Source organism: Dunckerocampus dactyliophorus, chromosome 16 (genome assembly GCF_027744805.1).
Source record: "Dunckerocampus dactyliophorus isolate RoL2022-P2 chromosome 16, RoL_Ddac_1.1, whole genome shotgun sequence".
NCBI lineage: Eukaryota > Metazoa > Chordata > Actinopteri > Syngnathiformes > Syngnathidae > Dunckerocampus > Dunckerocampus dactyliophorus.
In genome coordinates, this window is record NC_072834.1 from 20,184,929 (window position 1) to 20,205,568 (window position 20,640).

The 20,640-nt window shown below is 44.8% G+C and overlaps 1 protein-coding gene across 1 annotated transcript; it reads left to right on the plus strand.

Moving 5' to 3' along the window:
- LOC129169046 (solute carrier family 22 member 4-like) lies at nucleotides 1-19,723 on the plus strand. Its single transcript, XM_054755021.1, has 11 exons — nucleotides 1-207; nucleotides 1,850-2,032; nucleotides 2,161-2,264; nucleotides 5,324-5,478; nucleotides 6,738-6,909; nucleotides 7,042-7,178; nucleotides 9,551-9,647; nucleotides 9,723-9,937; nucleotides 17,665-17,847; nucleotides 17,926-18,061; nucleotides 19,485-19,723. The coding sequence occupies exons 1-11, from the start codon at nucleotides 1-3 to the stop codon at nucleotides 19,552-19,554; spliced, it is 1,659 nt and encodes a 552-aa protein (XP_054610996.1). The 3' UTR covers nucleotides 19,555-19,723.
- The last annotated feature ends 917 nt before the right edge of the window (nucleotides 19,724-20,640 follow it).

Consider the following 20,640-nt stretch of genomic DNA (forward strand, 5'->3'; position numbering starts at 1 on the left):
ATGAGGGACTATGATACCAGCGTGGCCTTCCTGGGACAGTGGGGGCGATTCCAGCTGATGGTGTTCTTCATGCTCTGTTCCACCATCCCGCCTAATGGAATGAGCTCGTTCTCCCTGGTCTTCGTCACGGACACACCCAGACACCGCTGCCTGGTCCCCGAGGTCAACCTCAGCCAAGACTGGAGGGAAGCTGTGATCCCAATGGAGGTATTGCACGTTTTCTAACAATACAGAATGTTCAGCATTGTCATTGCTACAGCGAAGACTGTTTGCAACCTTTGAACGCTCCACTGTCTATTTCTTTACTGGTTTAAAATGTATCCCCCATGAGTTGCTACCACAGCATCAACGAGTCTTTTGACAGCAAAAAACTCAACACATTCAAAGACGCCCCAAAACAAAAGTATTCTACTTGAAAAACAACATCATACCTAAAAACAGCTCATATCAAAAACAGAACTAGACTCTTGCATATCATCATTAGATTATTTTGAAAACATTTTATATTAATTGATTCTTTGAAGGAACAAGGCAACCTACTTGTATTCCACAGATTAGCAGCCCAAGACAACACTTCTTCTATGTTGAACATTTTCTTGCCACAGGGACAACCATGTCACCATTTGTCTGCCGTCTGGTAGAGTGGCTGTGTCTCTTGTAAGCAGAAAGGATTTTAGAATGCAAGATTTTAGGCTTCATACTGACACAGATAGAATAAAAAATGACAAGAAGATTCTTTCCAAATCTGTTTTCCATTTGTAACAATGACAGCTGGATGCTTCCTGCTAATGCTGGTCCTCAGTGGCAGTCTCTATGTCTTGTCTGCTTTCTGCTTTGAGTTGAAGCTCATGAAAGTCTTTCTTTGGGGCACATGACCAGATAACAGCAATAACCCAGTTGAGATAACACTAATGGGTGGAGAATTTGTCATAAATTAGGCACATCTTGGAATGAGAAACAGCCCTACCCATTTCGGTAAAAATCTTGTTAGTATGGCAAGACCAGTTCTAAAATAGTTGGGCGGGCCCCAATGGAGGTGGAGGCACCCAGAAATTCTTTGCCGATTGTTGCAGCAGCTGTCCGGGTGGCTAGTCCCACACGATCATGGAAATGAACCTGCTGGATGTGAAGGTCGTAGGCTGGTGTGGTTACACGTGGTCTGCGGCTGTGATGCCGAGTGGATGTACTTGCAAATTTTCAGCATCTACGGCATTGTGCTGCGTGATAAAACTGCACATTTCAGAGTGGCCTTTTATCCTGCCTTTTATCATGCTGTTTAATCAGCATGATGCCAGAAGTGCCAGAAGTGCCAGGATGATTTTTGTATATATTAAATGTTTGAAAAATGGCAGCAAAAACAAGTGTTGCATTTATATTTTTGTTCAGAATGCATTCATATGTGCTTGAATGATGCTGGTGCCAGAAAGATATAATATATAGATAATAGAAAATATAGATACATTTGTAGATAATTCACAGACCTGCCAACCTGGGAGAAATTTTATGATATGCAGTATTCCCATAAAGATATGCAGAAACTTTGTTGATGCACAGTGGTGGTGATTTGCATAATGTTAATGCTTATCTTATTGACACCCAACGGTATGATACGAATGCTTATCTCTCTGCATTGATTGATGGGAGTGATGTGTACATGTTTTGAAATGCGCATCTCTCACACATACACTTAGTAGCACCAGTATAGTATGAATATTTACTGTATGTCTCAGCAACATGACATTTTGCTGGGAGGGAGGGAGGGAGTGACATGTAGCGTACATACTGTTAGACAAACATGCAAATGCTTGCTAACAGTTTGTGTACAGTACCTTGTGGTTTGGCTTTGGAGGAGGTCAACGGGGAGCTGGAGAGGAGCCAATGCCGCAGGTACAGGCTGGATGTGGTCCGCAACCTCTCTGACATGGGTCTGGTTCCCGGGCGGGACGTCAACCTGAGCAGCCTGGAGCAGGAGGACTGCATGGACGGTTGGAGCTACAGCAGCGAACACTACCAGTCTACAGTGGTCTCTGAGGTCACTGTGCTGCTCATCATGTTTCTGCACTCTTTCATGTCGTCACACCTGTGTTTGATGTTTGACTTGACTAAGTTTTGTCAGCCTAATGGTGTCAAACGCCGCCGTCACTGTGCTTGCACTTCCAGTTTGACCTGGTTTGCAGTGAAAGCTGGAAGCAGCCGTTCACCGCCACCGTTTTCTTCCTGGGAGTTCTTGTGGGATCCTTCTTCTCGGGAGTGCTCTCAGACAGGTACTCTGCTGAAAGGAGAGCGATACTGTCATCAGTCTTTGCTAACATGACATGGTCGCACATAAACAGGAGGAACAAAGAAATCACTTTCAGCCTGCAATGTCAATCAAAATGGTTTTGGTTCATGGTTCATGGTTTTAATTAATCCTGAACATGCATATGAGTCAAACAGTAGCACATCACGTAGTACAATTCACAATATTTGATTGATAAAGCAGGTTTGACCAACCTACGGCCTGGGAGCCATGAATGGTTTGTGTTCTAGTCTGTGATCTTTGCTACTTGATTAAATACTTTGTTTTTGATAAGGATGATGAAAGTAGTAAGCCAGGGGTGTCCAAACGGTTTTCCAGCGAGGGCCACATGAAAAATGAAAGGATGCAACTTTGCCACTTTGATTTTGTAAAGCAACACATGTACAGTAGGTATGTTAAGAAGTTATGTATTAAAAAATCTGACGCATGTTGGCCACACAGTCAGGAGATCGGGAAGATCTGGGTTTGAATTTCTGTGTGGAGTTTGCATGTTCTCCCCGTGCGTGCGTGGGTTTTCTCCGGGTACTCCATTTTTTCCCCACAATCCAAATCATGCATGTTAGGTTAATTGCCGACTCTAAGTTACTCATAGGTATGAATGTAAGAGTGAATGGTTGTTGCCTATATGTGCCCCGGGTGTACCCCACCTCTTGGGATAGGCTCCAGCATACCCGCAACTCTAGTGAGGATAAGCGGCATAGAAGATGGATGGATATTTATTGGCCAAGTCATAGCCTTTCAACTTGTGTGTCTTGTTCAGTTGGGTTCAGGTTTCAGCCTTTCTTACCTTGGCCATGTCTCCGAGCTCTGAACATCATGTACCTTCTGGACACTGCAGGTAGATTGCAGTTCTGGAATCACGTTTGATTTTTCTCAAATATTTGGCAGTTAACTTGCATGTTTTCTCTCGAAACGTTTCGTGCGACCCTTTTGTGCACTTGTAACAAAAACATTTAATGGTTCTGTGGTCATGTCTTCATATCTTGGAAATTTCAAGAGTGCTGCATCCCTATGAAAGATGTTTTTACAGTTCTTGACTTTTCATAGTCTGTTAAATCTCTTTTGTGGCCCATTTTGCCAGAGGAAAAGAAGCTGATTCATAATGTGTGCACACCTATGAAAGGGTGTTGATCTCCGAAGGCCCCACCCTCCCTCAGCACACACATGCTTAATCTGGTATGCTTGAACCCAATAGGCATTCAAGTTTATTCAGCTTGGGGTTGGAAAATATGCATAAAAATGAGAATACGATCTGACGTGCTTAATAATTGTGCACACAGTGTATATTTAAAGTGTATCCACAAATCAGTGCGTTGTTTCCCACCAAAAGTGCTCCCATTGCCCACGTCACCCGGCACCGGCGTGTTGAGCAGGAAGTGCGCCGCATGCTAAGATAGGATGCATTGCTATGTTTTAGTTTCTGACTGAAAGATTACACACAAAATAGGCAGAAATGTCATGCATTTTAAACGTCTGATCGACCACCCCCTAACCTTTTCGTCTTGTCTTGTCTCATCAACAAAAACTCACACACGTCTCGTCATGCTTTAGTCATCAAAGAACCATGTTTAGCTCGTCACCGTCTCCTTATCGTCATTGAAAAAAAGCTTTTGTCAATGAACTAATTTCGTTAGCGCCATCGCTGACAAAAACAACACTGGCCTCTGATAATAAACACATAACGCACCTGAGGCCTGTACTACGACGCAAGTTGAACTTATCCTGTTCTTTTTGTTGCGGCTTAAGCAAGCCAAACATTAAAGATGTGGGATAAGCGGTCCCACAAAGCTGGGTTAGCAACTTCAAGTCAAGTCAGGATTTCTTTTCTCTTTTGAACTGCAAGACATTACTATGTACTTTATTTTATTGTGTAGTTGACCATTTTGTTTTTTTCTTTCAGTTGCAAACCGAATTGTGTGAGGCAAACATGGGAGCAAAAGTAAAAATAAAGCAATAAAAATACTATTCGTGTCATGTCATGTCATGCCAGTAGAAGTCCAGTGCCATTTATATACTGTGTTTTTTGTTCATGATGCAATTTTTTGACTGATGCAACTTCTACTCTGGAGCGACTTATAGTTTGGAAAATACAGCAATTTTATCAGAACATAAAACAAATAAATAATATACTTGAATAATAATAATACTTGAAAATGGAAACTGTTGGCTGTCCTCCTAATGGGCACTGTAAGTCATCGTACACATGACGCCAGAAGCTGGCAGAGATAAGCCAGTCCCTCTAGCGACAATTTAGAACTTTCCTCATGAAAAACATTGAGAAAGGGGGGGAAAAAGAAACCCGATCCTGGCAAATCCTTGATTTTAACTCTTATTATCCACACCAACCTCCACATCAATGAACAGTGACCTCATTCTCAGAGACAACTGATTGATCAGTGAGCAGGGCTTTTACAGGCTCTGATCTTGTATCCTGGAATATAACCTGCTTCCGACTAAGTTAGCTCCAGTGCATAATTACCATGACGTATCCTGCTAAGAAGTGAAACAGCTTTACAGTACAGCAAATCCGGACTTAATCCCCAGATTTATCCTGGATAAGAAGAAACCCTGCTTTGTAGCACACGGCCCTGCTCTACCAGAGAATAAGAAGGGAGGGATCAGCGTTGCCAACTTGGCAACTTTATTGCTATATTTAGCAAGCATTCATACTCCTGTAAGTCAATAAGCCCTCACGACGACTCGGTCTTGTTTGTGAAATAATAAAAAATAAACGACAAAGTGACAGAAGAAAGTTCATTTGAAGTTTTACTTGTTTTGCTTTCATGTTTTTAACTCACTTTTTGATAATGCGTCATTACCAATTGGGCAAATTCGACCATGATGTCATTATCCCCTCCCAAACCGCTCCATATCCCACCACCGCTACAAATAAAGTCCAAGGAAACACTGTTGACTGTAAGGTTGTTGTTGTGCTGTGCACCTTTTATAAGCGTTAAGAATTCCACATTCATGCACAATGAAATCAGTGCAAGGTGACGCTTTGTTGCTTTCATTTTCTTTCAGGTTTGGCCGTAAACCGGTTCTGTTTGCAACCTTGGCAGTTCAGGCTGTGTTCAGCCTGGCTCTGATCGCCTCGCCCTCCTGGGAAATGTTGTGTGTGCTGTTTTTCTTCATCGGCTTGGGAAGCATCTCCAATTATATCTCCTGCTTTGTGCTAGGTAAACACACACACACATAAAGCTGTGGATCAAACGGTATACAGTTTATCACGGTTAATTGGTTCCAGACCCGACCATGGTAGATGAATTTCCACAAACTAGGATTCCATCCATCCATTTTTTTCTGCTTGTACGGGTCCATGACGCGGGGGCAGCTTCTCCCGACTGGGCATGCCCAGAACACCTCACCAGCGAGGTATTTGGGAGGCCTCCGGACTAGATGCCAATGTCATCTCAAATGGCTCCTTTTGATGTGAAGGAGCAGCGGCTCTACTCTACTCTACTCAAGCTCTTCACCCCATCTCTTAGGGTGTGTCCAGCCACCCTACGGAGGAAACTCATTTTAGTCACTTGTATCTGTGACCTCAATCTTTCGGTCACGACCTAAAGCTCATGATTATAGGTGAGGGTGCGAAAATAGATCTACCGTTAAATTGAGAGCTTTGCTTTCCGGCTCACGACGGTCCGGTAGAGCGGCGCATTACTGCAGACACTGCGCTGGGCCTGCGACCTCACGTGCCAACCTTCCCTCACACGTGAACAAGACCACGAGATACGTGAATTCCTCCACCTGGGGAAAGACCTCACTGCCAACTGGGAGGGTGCAATCCACACTTTTTTGACTGACAACCATGGCTTCTGATTTGGAGGTGCTGAATCTCACCCCAAAAGTTTCACACTCAGCTCCAAACCGCCCCAGTAGGTCACAGCCCGATGAGGCCATCAGGACCACATCATCGTATAACGTTGTCCACTTCTCTACAGCACCCTGGAATAGACTTTCCCAAGGCAGGCTGAGGAGTGTGATTCCCCCTTAGTAGTAGAAGTAGGATTCCTTATTTAGAAATGCAATATTTTAGTGGTTGGAGCACAGAAAACCTGAGTGGCTTTTTATTATGGCCAACCTAAGGCGCACATGTGCAACAACCACTCTGTCTAATCTTCATCTTATCCCACACCTGTGAGATGGATGGATTATGAATGCTCGCTAACACAGATCTGTGGACAATATTTGAAAGTCATATTTTTGTTGTGTATTTCTTTCCAGCTTAAAATACTCCATGTATTTTTCTACTCATTCATCCCAGTCTCTACATTTTTAGTTTCTTTGCTGCTGCTCTTCTCTATATTAAACATTTTTAGGATTGTAATGTCTCTATGTGAAGTTACTTTACTGCCTGATAATTGTAGCCTTTGAAGTTTAGGTTGGACTGTTTTCTCTTTGACAGGACTGACTTTTGGTTTTCTCTGCTGCGCAGGCACAGAAATATTAACGGGGAACGCTCGGGTGGTGTACGCATCAATGGGCGTGTGCGTTGCCTGGGCCTTGGGCTACATGATGCTGCCCCTCATAGCTTACTTCCTCAGGAGCTGGAAGGACCTGACAGTGGCCATCACTGTGCCTGCCCTGTTGTACATCCCCTTCTGGTGGTGGGCTGTGGTCATTACTAGGAAAGACTCACCTGAAGGTTGTTACTTGCTGTCCTTTTGAGCTTACATATGGTTGTGTGTGTGTGTGTGTGTGTGTGTGTGTGTGTGTGTGTGTGTGTGTGTGAGAGACAGGGTCCTCCCAGAGTCTCCGATGTGGTTGTTGTCTCAGGGACGAGTGGCGGAGGCCGAGACCATCATGAGGAGAGCTGCAAAGATGAACAGAGTGGAAGCTCCGGAGAAAATCTTCGCTGATTACTTGATATATGCAAGTCAACTTCATGTTTCCACAACATACACTCACCAGACACGCCTTTTAGGTACACCTGAAAACATGTCTGATTTTAAAAACAAACTGTTTTCTCTACCCTCAGACACATTTTTCTCCATCCCAGATTACCCCAACGGCTGGAATAAATCCGCTGTGTTGCCTGTTAGTTGTGACTCAAAACTTTCCTTTCCAAATATCTGGCTGTTAATATTTCCTCTAGGCTGTCAGACCTGACACGTCATATAATATTAACGAGGGCTTTCTGGCTGCTGAGTGGGGTCCACCGGTGGGCCCTTCAGTGGTGGTGGGGGGCTCTCGAATTGAGTGGGCCCTGTCTGCAGAGGCAGTAGAGTGCGGGTTTGGGTGTCACTGAGCTCTTTCCTCTCACTCTTTTCAAGATTCAAGAGTTTTATTGTCATTTGCACAGTAAAACAGGCAGTTCTGCTATGCAATGAAATTCTTGTTCTGTTCATTCTCCCCAAAAAGGAAAGAAAACACAAGAAAATGAATAAGAACATAAGAAACATTAATACCAATAAATTAAGCAACAAGAACAGAAGAGACATGAATACCAATGAATGAATGAATAAATAAATAAATAAATAAATAGACTTATGAGTGTGTGCGTGCGGCGTGTGTGAGTGCTTCGTTGAGAAGCCTGATGGCCTGTGGGTAAAAGCTGTTCGCCAGTCTTGTGGTATGAATGTGTGCTGTCCTTGATGACGTTGTTTGTTCGTCGTGGGACGCAAGATTTATAAATGTCTTGCAGTGAGGGGAGGGCTGCCCCAACAATGTTCTGTGAGGTCTTGATCACCCGCTGGAGTGCCTTCCTATCACGTGTTGTACAGTTACCGTACCAAACAGTGATGGAGGCGGTAAGGACACTTTCCATAGTGCATCTGTAGAAGCAACTCAGGATTGTGGTGGACATGCCAAATTTCCTCAGTCTTCTCAGGAAGTACAGTCTCCTTTGGGACTTCTTCATAATTTGTTGGGTGTTGTGAGACCAGGTGAGGTCCTCGCTGATGTGTGTGCCAAGGAACTTGAAGGTTTTCACCCTCTCCACCTCAGTCTCATCAATAAACAGGGGTCTATGCGGCTCCTTTTCCCTTCTTCTTGGGTCAATGATCATCTCTTTGGTCTTATCTGTATTGAGAAGGAGATTGTTATCATGACACCAAGCTATGAGGTCCGCCACCTCTCTTCTGTATGATGTTTCCACACCTCCAGTGATCAGGCCAATGACTGTAGTGTCATCCGCAAATTTAATGATGCTGGTGTTGTTCTGGGAGGCCACGCAATCGTAGGTGAAGAGCGTGTAGAGGAGCAGACTCAGCACACACCCCTGTGGGGTCCCAGTGCTCACAATTCTTGAGCTGGATGTGCGATTGTGGACTCTGACTGACTGGGGTCTGCCTGTGAGAAAGTTAAACACCCAGTTACAGAGGGAGGGAGACAGGCCAAGTGTGTGGAGCTTATTTGTGAGTTTGTGGGGGCTGACTGTATTAAAAGCAGAGCTATAGTCTATAAATAGCATTCTGACATATGTGTCCTGGCCCTGTAGGTGAGAAAGGGCTGTGTGGATGGCAGTGTTGACTGCATCATCCGTGGACCGGTTCTGGCGATATGCAAACTGTAGAGGGTCCACAGTTGCCGGGATGCTCCTTTTGATGTGGGTCATGACTATTCCTTCAAAGCACTTCATAACAATAGGAGTGAGTGCTATAGGGCGATAGTCATTCAAGCAGGTCATGTTGCTCTTCTTGGGTACGGGCACTATGGTGGTGGACTTAAAGCAGGTCGGTACAGATGCTTGTGCAAGCGACAGGTTAAATATGTCAGCAAGCACATCAGCTAGCTCTGATGAGCAAACCCGAAGTGCACGTCCTGAGATGTTGTCTGGGCCTGCTGCTTTTCGTGGGTTTGTTTTGTTCAGAACCCTGCGCACATCAGCTGATGTCACCATGAGAGGTGAGTCCTGTGTGCTCCCCAAGTCCAGCCACCCTCTCTGCTCATCAGGACATACTACCTCTCACAACCCTCTAGTATCTTGGGGGTGGGTCAGGGGTCACACTTTACACGGTATCTACAACCATCCCTTCACTTCTGTCAAACAGACTGATACTTGCTTTATCATCATTATTTTCATAACCTTTATTATTATTGCCCTGACTGTTTTATTATTATTATGGAAGATTATTGCAATTGCTCTTTGCTCCAAACATCATATTTAGTTTTTTTTTTACGACAGCAGCAAATATTGTTACATGAACACCATGTAATTTCCATGTGTACCTAATGTTGTGGCCAGCGAGTGTAGAATGACATACATGGTGACTGACAGCACTCACAGGTGTTGCATCTTGTAGACAGACACACCGGAGGCAAAGTCTGCACAGCGCTACACTTTCATTGACCTGCTGAGGAGAAGAAGCATCTTAGCAACAACAGTCATTCTTTGCTTTGTGTGGTGAGTAACACACACACACACACACACACACACACAACCATGTTATCTGGAGTAAAACCATTGGTGTCTCACCAGGTTTACTATGAGTATCTGCTACTACGGCCTGTCCCTGAACACATCACGACTCCACTCGGACCCGTACATCAGCTGCTTCCTGTCGGCCGTGGTGGAGGTGCCGGCGTACAGCAGCACCTGCTTGGCCGTGCGCTTCCTCCCTCGACGCATGGCCGTCGCCCTGGTCTTCCTGGTCGTGGCCTTGTCGCTCTTCTTCATTCAGCTGGTACCTCAAAGTGAGTGGGAGCAGCAGAGTGTCAGTAAAATGGCGACAAGAGTGCATGGTGCACGGTAAATGTCTTTCAAACCACATCAGCCGTTGGTGAACCACAACAAAAAACATTTATAACATAAAGTGTAAATAAAACAGGTGCAAGCAGTGAAACACCAGATCCAGAAGATGGTGAGAAAAGCTTGCAATAGCGTATGTGGAAGTGTACATGAAGGTACAATGCCACGAGCTAAAGGACTAGAGTGGAACCACTATGATTTTCAGAAGTCAGGCCCACATGTTGAGGATCATTCGGCCTTGGTGGGCGTTTCTACTCAGCGCCACGCTACAACAACTACAAAGTTTCAACCAATGCGGATTTGAACCCTAGTTACCTCAAGTGTGATTTGACAATTAGGCGTCTTGCTGAGACCTAGACAAACAATCTTTGAAAGACTCAAAATTGTAAATTAGGGGTCTCAAACTCAAATTACCTGTGGGCCAGTGGAGGTTCGCTCGGTTAGGCCGGGGCTGTGTGAAGGATTCACTCCAGAATCACGTTTCAACCAAGTGGCTACACGACAAAAACTCAATTTCAAGACAGTAAAAATGTCCCATTTTAAGCAACAGTTTCTATTTTTTTCTCCTAAAAGGAAAATATTACTCTTTTTTATCTATTTATATATCCAAAAACTAGTGAATTTGCATGCAAATAAAGCAAAAAATATTTCATGTCGTGTTTATTACAATAGGTTTCTCTAAAATTAAGCAAATTTTGGAAACAAGGCTGCACAGCGGAATAGTATTTAGCACCTTGACCCCACAATCAGGCAGCCTGGGTTCGCCTTTGGAGCATCTCTATGTGGTGTTTGCATGTTCTCCCTGTGTGTATTCTGTGTACTCTGGCTTCCTGCATGTTTTGTCCAAATGTGTGAATGGTTTTTTGTCTCTATGACAAAAAAAAATTGTGAGCTAGGTTAATTGGAGACATTAATTCAGGGGTCAGGAGCCTTTTTGGCTATGAAAGCCATGAAAGCCACATATTTTCAAACGTATTTCCGTGACAGCCATATAATATTTTTTAACAATGACGACAACTAAATGTGTTTTGTTTTTGTTTTTTTGGTTCATGGAGAGCGTAGTTGTGGGACCATGAAGGAGTAAGATCTCGACGTACAAAGTATCTGAAAGTGCGTTGGCCGTACTACTTCCATATTTAGGGTAGGGATGTAAATCTCTTTGCGTTAGACGATTTGATTCGAATCTCGATACACAAGTAACGATGTGATTCAAAAACAATATTTAAAAAAAAAAAAATTTTAAAACAGAATGATTTGATATGATTCAATGCAGTGTACAAACAATACAATTTGATATGATTCGAAGATGGCGCCCTCCGTGGCAGACGTCTCTGTGACACTCTCCCGTTTTTTTCTATTTTTCGCTATTTTATTATTCATTTGGGATATTCAACACACTCACAAAGTACATTACAACAGAGAGACACTTTTGAACATCGGCAGGGTTCACCATGAACTTTCATTTAGCCTCTCAGACTTTGCCTTTCTTCTGCGCCGGGAGAACGCAGCAGCCTGCAGGCCTGGTGAGCTGAATACCCGGCGAGCAAAGCATCCGAGGCGTCAACGAGGCAAGCGGGCCGGCCTGCATGCTAGGCTAAAAGCTAGAGTGACTAGGCCACCGCTACCAAGCCTGCTGCTAGCCAACGTCCGCTCCCTCGAAAACAAGATGGACGAACTAAGAGCAAGGATTACAGCTCAACGTGAGATCAGGGAATGCTGTGTCCTCACCTTCACAGAAACCTGGCTGACGGAGGATATACCGGACTCGGCGATCCAGTTGGAATCATTTGCTGCTTACCGGGGAGATCGGACTTTAGCGTCTGGTAAACACAGAGGTGGCGGTGTCTGTGTTTACGTAAACAAACGGTGGTGCACAGACGTACAGACGATGGAAAAGCACTGCTCGCAGGACATTGAGTTGCTGATGGTGAAATGCAGACCTTTTTATTTGCCTCGTGAGTTTAGCGCTGTGTATTTAACTGCTGTTTACATCCCACCACGAGCTAACACCGCTAACGCACTTGGCCTCCTGCATGACATCATTGATAAACACGAGACCAAACACCCAGACGCTGTATTTATTATATCTGGCGATTTCAACCACTGTAACCTCAGGACTGTCCTCCCCAAATATTACCAGCATGTGAGCTTTCCCACAAGGGAAAATAACATCCTGGACCAAGTCTACAGCAACATGAAAGGTGCTTTGAAGGCTGTTCCAAGACCCCACTTTGGAAAGGCTGACCACATCTCCATATTCCTTTATCCAACATACAGACAACTTCTCAAGCAAACTCCCCCAGTAAGTATAGCAGTTAAAGTGTGGAATGAAGAAACTGATCAAGTACTTCAGGACGGCTTTGGCTGCACAAACTGGGATGTGTTTAAATCTGCAGCGGGGAGGGAAGATTGTACTGTTGATTTGGATGAATATGCTTCTGCTGTTACTGGCTACATTAGCACATGCATAGAGACTGTTAGCACCACCAAGTATTACAGAAAATACCCTAATCAAAAACCCTGGATGAACTGTGATGTAAGGGCTAAGCTACGTGCTCGTTCGACTGCATTTGTCATGGGCACCGCTGAGGACTACAAAAAGGCCAGATATGACCTGAGAAGGTCGATACGAGAGGCCAAAAAACAGTACAGACAGAAGCTGGAGGGCTACTATTCCACCTCAGACCCTCGGCGCATGTGGGTGGGACTCCAGCACATCACAGACTATCGACAGCAGAGTAGCGTAGCCACGTCCAGCCAAACCACACTTCCAGATGAGCTGAACGAGTTCTATGCCCGCTTTGACACCCAAACTCCTGATGAGCAGAGAGGGTGGCTGAACGTGGGGAGCACACAGGACTCACCTCTCATGGTGACATCAGCTGATGTGCGCAGGGTTCTGAACAAAACAAACCCACGAAAAGCAGCAGGCCCAGACAACATCTCAGGACGTGCACTTCGGGTTTGCTCATCAGAGCTAGCTGATGTGCTTGCTGACATATTTAACCTGTCGCTTGCAGAAGCATCTGTTCCGACCTGCTTTAAGTCCACCACTATAGTGCCCGTACCCAAGAAGAGCAACGTGACCTGCTTAAATGACTATCGCCCTATAGCACTCACTCCTATTGTAATAAAGTGCTTTGAAAGAATAGTCATGACCCACATCAAAAAGAGCATCCCGGCGGCAACTGTGGACCCTCTACAGTTTGCATATCGCCAGAACCGGTCCACGGATGATGCAGCCAACACTGCCATCCACACAGCCCTTTCTCACCTACAGGGCCAGGACACATATGTCAGAATGCTATTTGTAGACTATAGCTCTGCTTTTAATACAGTCTGCCCCCACAAACTCACAAATAAGCTCCTCACACTTGGCCTGTCTCCCTCCCTCTGTAACTGGGTGTTTAACTTTCTAACAGGCAGACCCCAGTCAGTCAGAGTCCACAATCGCACATCCAGCTCAAGAATTGTGAGCACTGGGACCCCACAGGGGTGTGTGCTGAGTCCGCTCCTCTACACGCTCTTCACCTATGATTGCGTGGCCTCCCAGAACAACACCAGCATCATTAAATTTGCGGATGACACTACAGTCATCGGACTGATCACTGGTGGTGTTGAAACATCATACAGAAGAGAGGTGGCGGACCTCATAGCTTGGTGTCGTGATAACAATCTCCTTCTCAATACAGATAAGACCAAAGAGATGATCATCGACCCAAGAACAAGGGAAAAGGAGCCACATAGACCCCTGTTTATTGATGAGACTGAGGTGGAGAGGGTGAAAACCCTCAGGTTCCTTGGCACACACATCAGCGAGGACCTCACCTGGTCTCACAACACCCAACAAATTCTGAAGAAGTCCCAAAGGAGACTGTACTTCCTGAGAAGACTGAGGAAATTTGGCATGTCCACCACAATCCTGAGTTGCTTCTACAGATGCACTATGGAAAGTGTCCTTACAGCCTCCATCACTGTTTGGTACGGTAACTGTACAACACGTGATAGGGAGGCACTCCAGCGGGTGATCAAGACCTCACAGAACGTTGTTGGGGCAGCCCTCCCCTCACTGCAAGACATTTATAAATCTAGAGTCCTACGCAGAACACACAACCTCATCAAGGACAGCACACATCCACAACACTCATTATTCACACTCCTACCGTCAGGCAGACGCTACAGGAGTTTGAAGTCCAGGACCACAAGGCTGGCGAACAGCTTTTACCCACAGGCCATCAGGCTTCTCAACGAAGCACTCACACACGCCGCGCGCAACACACACTCATAGCACTTTATTTATTTATTTATTTATTTACTTGTTTATTTGTATTAATGTCTCTTCTTTTTGTTGTTGCTTAATTTATTGGTATATATGTTTATGTTTCTTATGTTCTTATTCTTATTCTTTCTTGTGTTTTCTTTCTTTTCTTGGGAGAATGAACAGAATAAGATTTTCATTGCATAGTATAACTGCTGTTTTACCATGCACATGACAATAAAAATCTCTTGAATCTTGAATTCAATTGTACAGTACAGTTAATATTTGCTGATGTAGATATTAATCATACATTATAAAATGAAGAAGCCAATTATATGAAAGTGGCATTCTTACAGTATTTCTAAATGTGTGAAAGAAAACATATCAAAAATACAGTCAACCCAATAACATGTGAAATGTGTATCTTGTTTAGACACAGAACAAAAAAAGACTTAACTGAATGAACATATTTTCTTTGATGTAATCAATATTTTACTTTCTGTATTTTATATCTATTTTTTAAATTTGGAACATTTAAGGTTTTACATGTCTTAATGTTGCTAGAAATGGAAGTGGAGCCACCAAATGACTTTAGTCAAGAGTTTGGCTTCTCAAAACAATGTGTTCAAAACAGTATATAGTACACAATATAAACAGTATAACAGTCTACAATATAATTGCATCACAAAAATGCCTCCTCGAAAAAAATCAGACCTCACAATCGCTCGCCGTTACTTTGTCTCCCGTCGTATCGCTTTGCGCTGTCGCCTGTCCATTGTTGTGTATGTGTTCCACAGCGGATGAAGATGAAATTACCTTCACACATCTCGCATCGCAGAGGATGCGTACGTGCATGAAAACACTGTGGAAACACACAACGTATGTGCCCTGTGACCAGCTGGTAACCAGTCCAGGGTGTACCCCGCCTCTCCCCCGATGCTCCAGCATAACCATGACCCTAATGAGGACAAGCGGTATAGAAAATGGATGGATAGAAGAAATACTGTATTGTCTCATTTTAAGAGAATTTAGGCTTGTTTCAAGTATGGCTGTTTTTGCAGTGTAAAGGGCTACAGTGTATACAACAGGAGCGTTTTCAGGTCAAAACGGGAAAGTAGTTTATCGTTTCAGCCGACCTGCATTGCAGCACTTCCATCCATCCAAACTCCTCCGCTTATACCAGGTTGGGTCGCGGGGGTAAACAGCCTAAGCAGGGAAACCCAGATTTCCCTCACCCCGGCTACTTCGTCCAGCTCCTCCCAGCAGATCCTGAGGTCTCCAGTTGAGACATCGTCCCTCCAACCTGTCCTGGGTCTTCCTCAAGGCCTCCTACCGGTTGGACATGCCCTGAACGGGAGGCATCCTGACCAGATGCGCGAGCCACCTCATCTGGCTCTTCTCAATGCGGAGAAGCAATGGTTCTACTCCGGATTTCTCCCAGATGACAGTTCTTCCCACATGATCTCTAAGGCAGGATTGTCAAACTCGTGCCATGGAGGGCCGAGACACTGCAGGTTTTCTTTCCAGCCAGTCACTAAAGCAGGTGATTTTAATGATCAACACCTCCAGTTTGAGGGAAGGAGCTCATCAATTAAATCACCTGTTGAAGAAACTGGTTGGAGAGAAAACCTGCAGCGTCTCGGCCCTCCAGGGCACAAGTTTGACACATGTGCTCTAAGGGATTACCCAGCCACCCTACGGATACCTGTCCTGGGTCTTCCTCAAGGCCTCCTACCGGTTGGACGTGCCCTGAACGGGAGGCATCCTGACCAGATGCGCGAGCCACCTCATCTGGCTCTTCTCAATGCGGAGAAGCAATGGTTCTACTCCAAATTTCTCCCAGATGACAGTGCTTCCCACCTGATCTCTAAGGGATTACCCAGCCACCCTACGGATAAAACTCATGTTGGCCGCTTGTACCCACAATCTTGTCCTTTTGGTCACTACCCAGAGCTCATGACCATAGGTGACAGTAGAAATGTAGATGGAGCGGTAAATTGAGAGCTTTGCCTTTTGGCTCAGCTCCCTCTTCACCGCAACAGACGGTTGTGAAGTCCGCATCGCTGCAGACGCCGCACCAATCCCCCTGTCGATCTCACGTTCCATCCGTTCCTCTCTCCTTGAGGTACTTAAATTCCTCCACTTGGGGCATGATCTCATCCCAGACCCTGAGATGGCAGGCCACCCTTTTCAGAGCGAGAACCATGGACTCGGACTTGGGGGTGCTGAGTCTCATCCCAGCCGCTTCACACTCAGCTGCAAACTGATACAGTAAGAGTTGAAGGTCATGACTCGATGAACGCAGCAGGGCCACATCATTTGCAAAAACCAGAGACACAATCTGCAGCCACCAAACCAGAAACCCTCAACGCCCTGACTGCACTTAGAAATTCTGTCCATAAAAGTAATGAACAGAATTACAAAGTGCAGCCCTGGCGGAGTCCAGCGGGCTGGAAACAGGTCTGACTTATTGCTATTGCGGCACCTGTTTTGTAAAAGGTTGCTAAAGTTATATAGCAGCAGCAGTAGTCATCTTATGTGTGATTACTTATGGGCACCATAAGTACAGGGTGATTATTGCGAGTCTCTGTCCAGCCAAGTGAGAAGCAAAATTCGTGCATGTTAAGTTTTGTGCTTGTGTATGCCATCGTGCACACGCTGGCTTGCGACGCAATCCCAGAAAGTTGAAAAAATGTCAACTCTTCATTGCTGTCGCCCGGAGGACGACCGATCAGTGGGGTTTTATTGATCCACCAATGAGCGGACAGGATGCTATCCGGTTACATGTTGTCCTGACATTTTTCTGCTCGCACTGATTGTAGTTAAGTGTTCTATTTAGCAAGCCTCAGGTAAGTTCATTGTGGAGAGGACTGCCATTGTAGTAGTCCAAGGTAAAGAGTGTCAGTGCAGACCGGGCTGCAGAGATTTAGTCTGACATGTTTTGGAGGGGTCTGGGGTGATCGTGAGACTGGCGCTAGCTTTGGTGTCAGAGCGGTGGAGCACGTGCACTGTCCATGCACCAGCTGTAGAGCAGTCTCGGATACAAGCAGGAGGAAGCCCAGATAAACACACAAGTTAGGAACCAGAAGGCTCAAGCAGTAGCCCAGGCCCCAGTGCTGTCCCACAGGCTCCAGCAACAGCACAGGCCTTGATGTGCTCCAGCAGGTACCAGCAGTAGCTCAGGCCCCGGCTCAAGTCAAAGACCACAATACTGTTTTTAAGGACCTACTATTTATAAAATATAACTCACCAAGGGTGCCTTTGCACTAAACTTGGATGTACCATAAAAATGTACCATAAAATAGGCCATGAGTTGGAGACCTCTGTTGCAGACCATTACGGTTATTGCATCAAAATAGAGCAGGGTTTCCCAAACTCACTCAAAAGGTGTCATATTTGCACCCTCGCCCTCAGGTGTATTAGAGGTGGCCGTAGCCTTGGAGATGCTGGGTAAATTTGCTGCGACAGCCGGCACGTCACTGCTCTACGTCTTCACTGCTGAGCTCTACCCAACCGGCCTGAGGAACACAGCGTCTGGGACGTGCACCATGGTTTCCAGGACGGGAAGCTGCATCGCACCATTTTTGCTGCACCTGAGTGAGAGCATTTGAGCACCGCCGTCTTGCTGAAACTTACAACTTGCTTCATTTAAAAACACGATCTTTGTTTGTACAGACGTCTACTTCAAGTATCTGTCATACGTCACCTTTGGGTCTCTGGCCATGGTGTCCGCCTTTGTCATGCTCTTCCTACCAGAGAGTTTTAGGCGCCCTCTACCTGAGAACATCCAGCAAATGCACAAGAGACAAAGGTAGGATCTCATCTCTGCTATTTACAAATGATGTGGTCCAGATGGCCTCATCGGGGGCGGTTTACAGCTGAGTATGAAGCTTCTTGGATGAGACTCAGCACCTCCAAGTCTGAGGCCATGGTTCTCAGCCGGCACTTCTGTTGGAGTTCAAGTATCTCAGGGTCTTGTTTATGAGTGAAGGAAGGCTGGAGCATGAGATCGACAGACGGATTGGTGCAGCATCTGCAGTAATGCAGAGGCCACCAACACATCCATTACATCAACCAGTCAATCTTTGAGATTTTGCCAGTTGATTGCAAAAATATTAGGAACACACCCGTATGCCTCGCTACCTTCCAGGCATGCAACCGGCAAGCTCCAGCATGGAACCCAGTCACCAACACCTGTCCGGAGGTGCCAGCGTACGCCACATCGGCTCGCCTTGTCCCACAAGCAACAAGCGTTGATCAAGCAGAGTGCAGAGGTTGTGAAAGACGGAGTAAAAGAGTGCAGAGCTGTGCCTGCGCACACATTACTTATTGCACGTTGATATGGATAATTACAGACATGCAAACACATGTATTGACAACAAAAAACATTTACGTTTGCTCAAACAATTTAAATTTTCGCTTGAGTTTAATTTCTGGGCTCAAAATCTGCCTTTGCTACCTCAAAATGAAGGCAAAAATATAACTCCATAGACGTGCACCTCCAAAAAGAATCTTCGAGCTGCAGCGTCTCGGATGGTTCCGCTTATCCGGGTCTGGGTCGCGGGGGCAGCAGTCTCCGGCTACTTCTTCCAGTTCCACCAGCAGGACCCCAAGGCGTTACCAGGCCAGTTGTGAAACATAATCCCTCCAGCGTGTCCAAGGTCTGCCTCCTCCCGGCTGGGCATTTCCAGAACAGGGAGGCGTCCCTGAGGCATCCGGACTGAATGTCCGAGACACCTCAACTGGCTCTTCTCCATGTGAAGGAGCAGTGGCTCTACTCTGATCCCCTCACGGATGGCCGAGCTCCTCACCCCATTGCTTAGGGTGAGTTCAGCCACCCTACAGAGGAAACTTATTTAGGTCGCTTGTGTCCGGGATCTCATTCTTTTGGTCACGAACCAAAGCTCATGACCACAGGTGAGGGTGGGAACATAAAAGTAAATTGAGATCTTTCAGCTGTGCTCTCTCTTCACCACGATGATCCAGTACAGTGACTGCATGACTCCACACGCTGCACCGATCCGCCTGTCGACTTCACGCATGAACAAGACCCCGAGATACTTGATACTTGCAAAAGTTAATGTATTATTATTCCTGCTCGCAAAGATGGACAAGATGGAAGCACAAATTGTCTTAGCACAACTTCAAAAAACACTTTTAGGAGCCAGCGTGATTATTGTGTAACTAATTCCCATTCATTTAGCCAATGGTCTTGTTCCTCCTCTGCCTTACAGCGTAACGTGTCCGTGCATCACAAGAAGAAAAACCTCCAACTGTGTGACGGTCCTGGAAAGCCAACTATGATCATTTCCAAAGCTACTGTCTGCAGTGGACAGCATCAATTCAGTCATTACGTTTTTTAAATTTGCCATCTACAGTAAATGTAACGGATGCCAGCCTGTGAGGCTGTGCTAGTGTACGTTGGTAAACCTCACTCCCTCTGCCTTAAGAGCTGCGCTGAACACGCAGTCGACACTCTGGCTTTTGGCCGTGTGGTCAGCGCTCTCGCCTCCCTTTACGAAGGTCCTGTGTTCGTGCCCCGATGCGGGTGGTGCGAAACAGGGCGGGTTACATATATTCACAAAAAATAAAGAATTTTAAGTGATTCATTGGATTTTTTTTTTTATCTTAATCAGTGATCCTCAACTGGTGGGTTGTGACCCAAAAGCGAAAGATTGTTTTCATTACAACAGGTGTCCAAACTTTTTTTACTGGAAAATGAAAGAATGCAACTTTGCCACTTTGATATTTTGTAAAACAACACATGTAAATATGCTAAGAAGTTAGATACATTAGATACATTTCAAGAAAAAAGCATATCACCTTTGTGATATACAGTAGGTGGAAAAAAAAACTTTTATTAATATCAATTTAACTCTTTTTTTCCACATTTTTGCTGTTGTTTATTTTTTTCATTTTCCAAATATTTAAACTTTCTCCTGAAATATTCTTCATAAAGGAATTTCGATAATATTATGACTTTATTTCCATAATATTTTCACTTTATTCCCATGACATTATAACTTTCCCCAACCTCATTTAAAATAAAAATGACAACTTTATGTTGTTTTGTTTGCATTGTCATAATACAACTTTGAAAAAATATATATTTTTTTACATTTCAACACTATGCTACTAACATGACATTGTTTTTCTTTATGAGTTTATTCTTGTGATTTTTTTTCTATTAGAATACAACTTTTTTTCTTAATATTTTTCATTTAGTTTTTTTTTCATTGCTGCTGTTTTTGTTCCAACTATTCCTTTCAATTATTATTGTGGTAAATTTATTCTCCTCATGTTCTTCTCGTAATTATGAACTTATTCCCATGTTTTGATTTTATTCTCGTAACACAACTTTTTCCGCAACCTGATTTTCTAAAAATTACA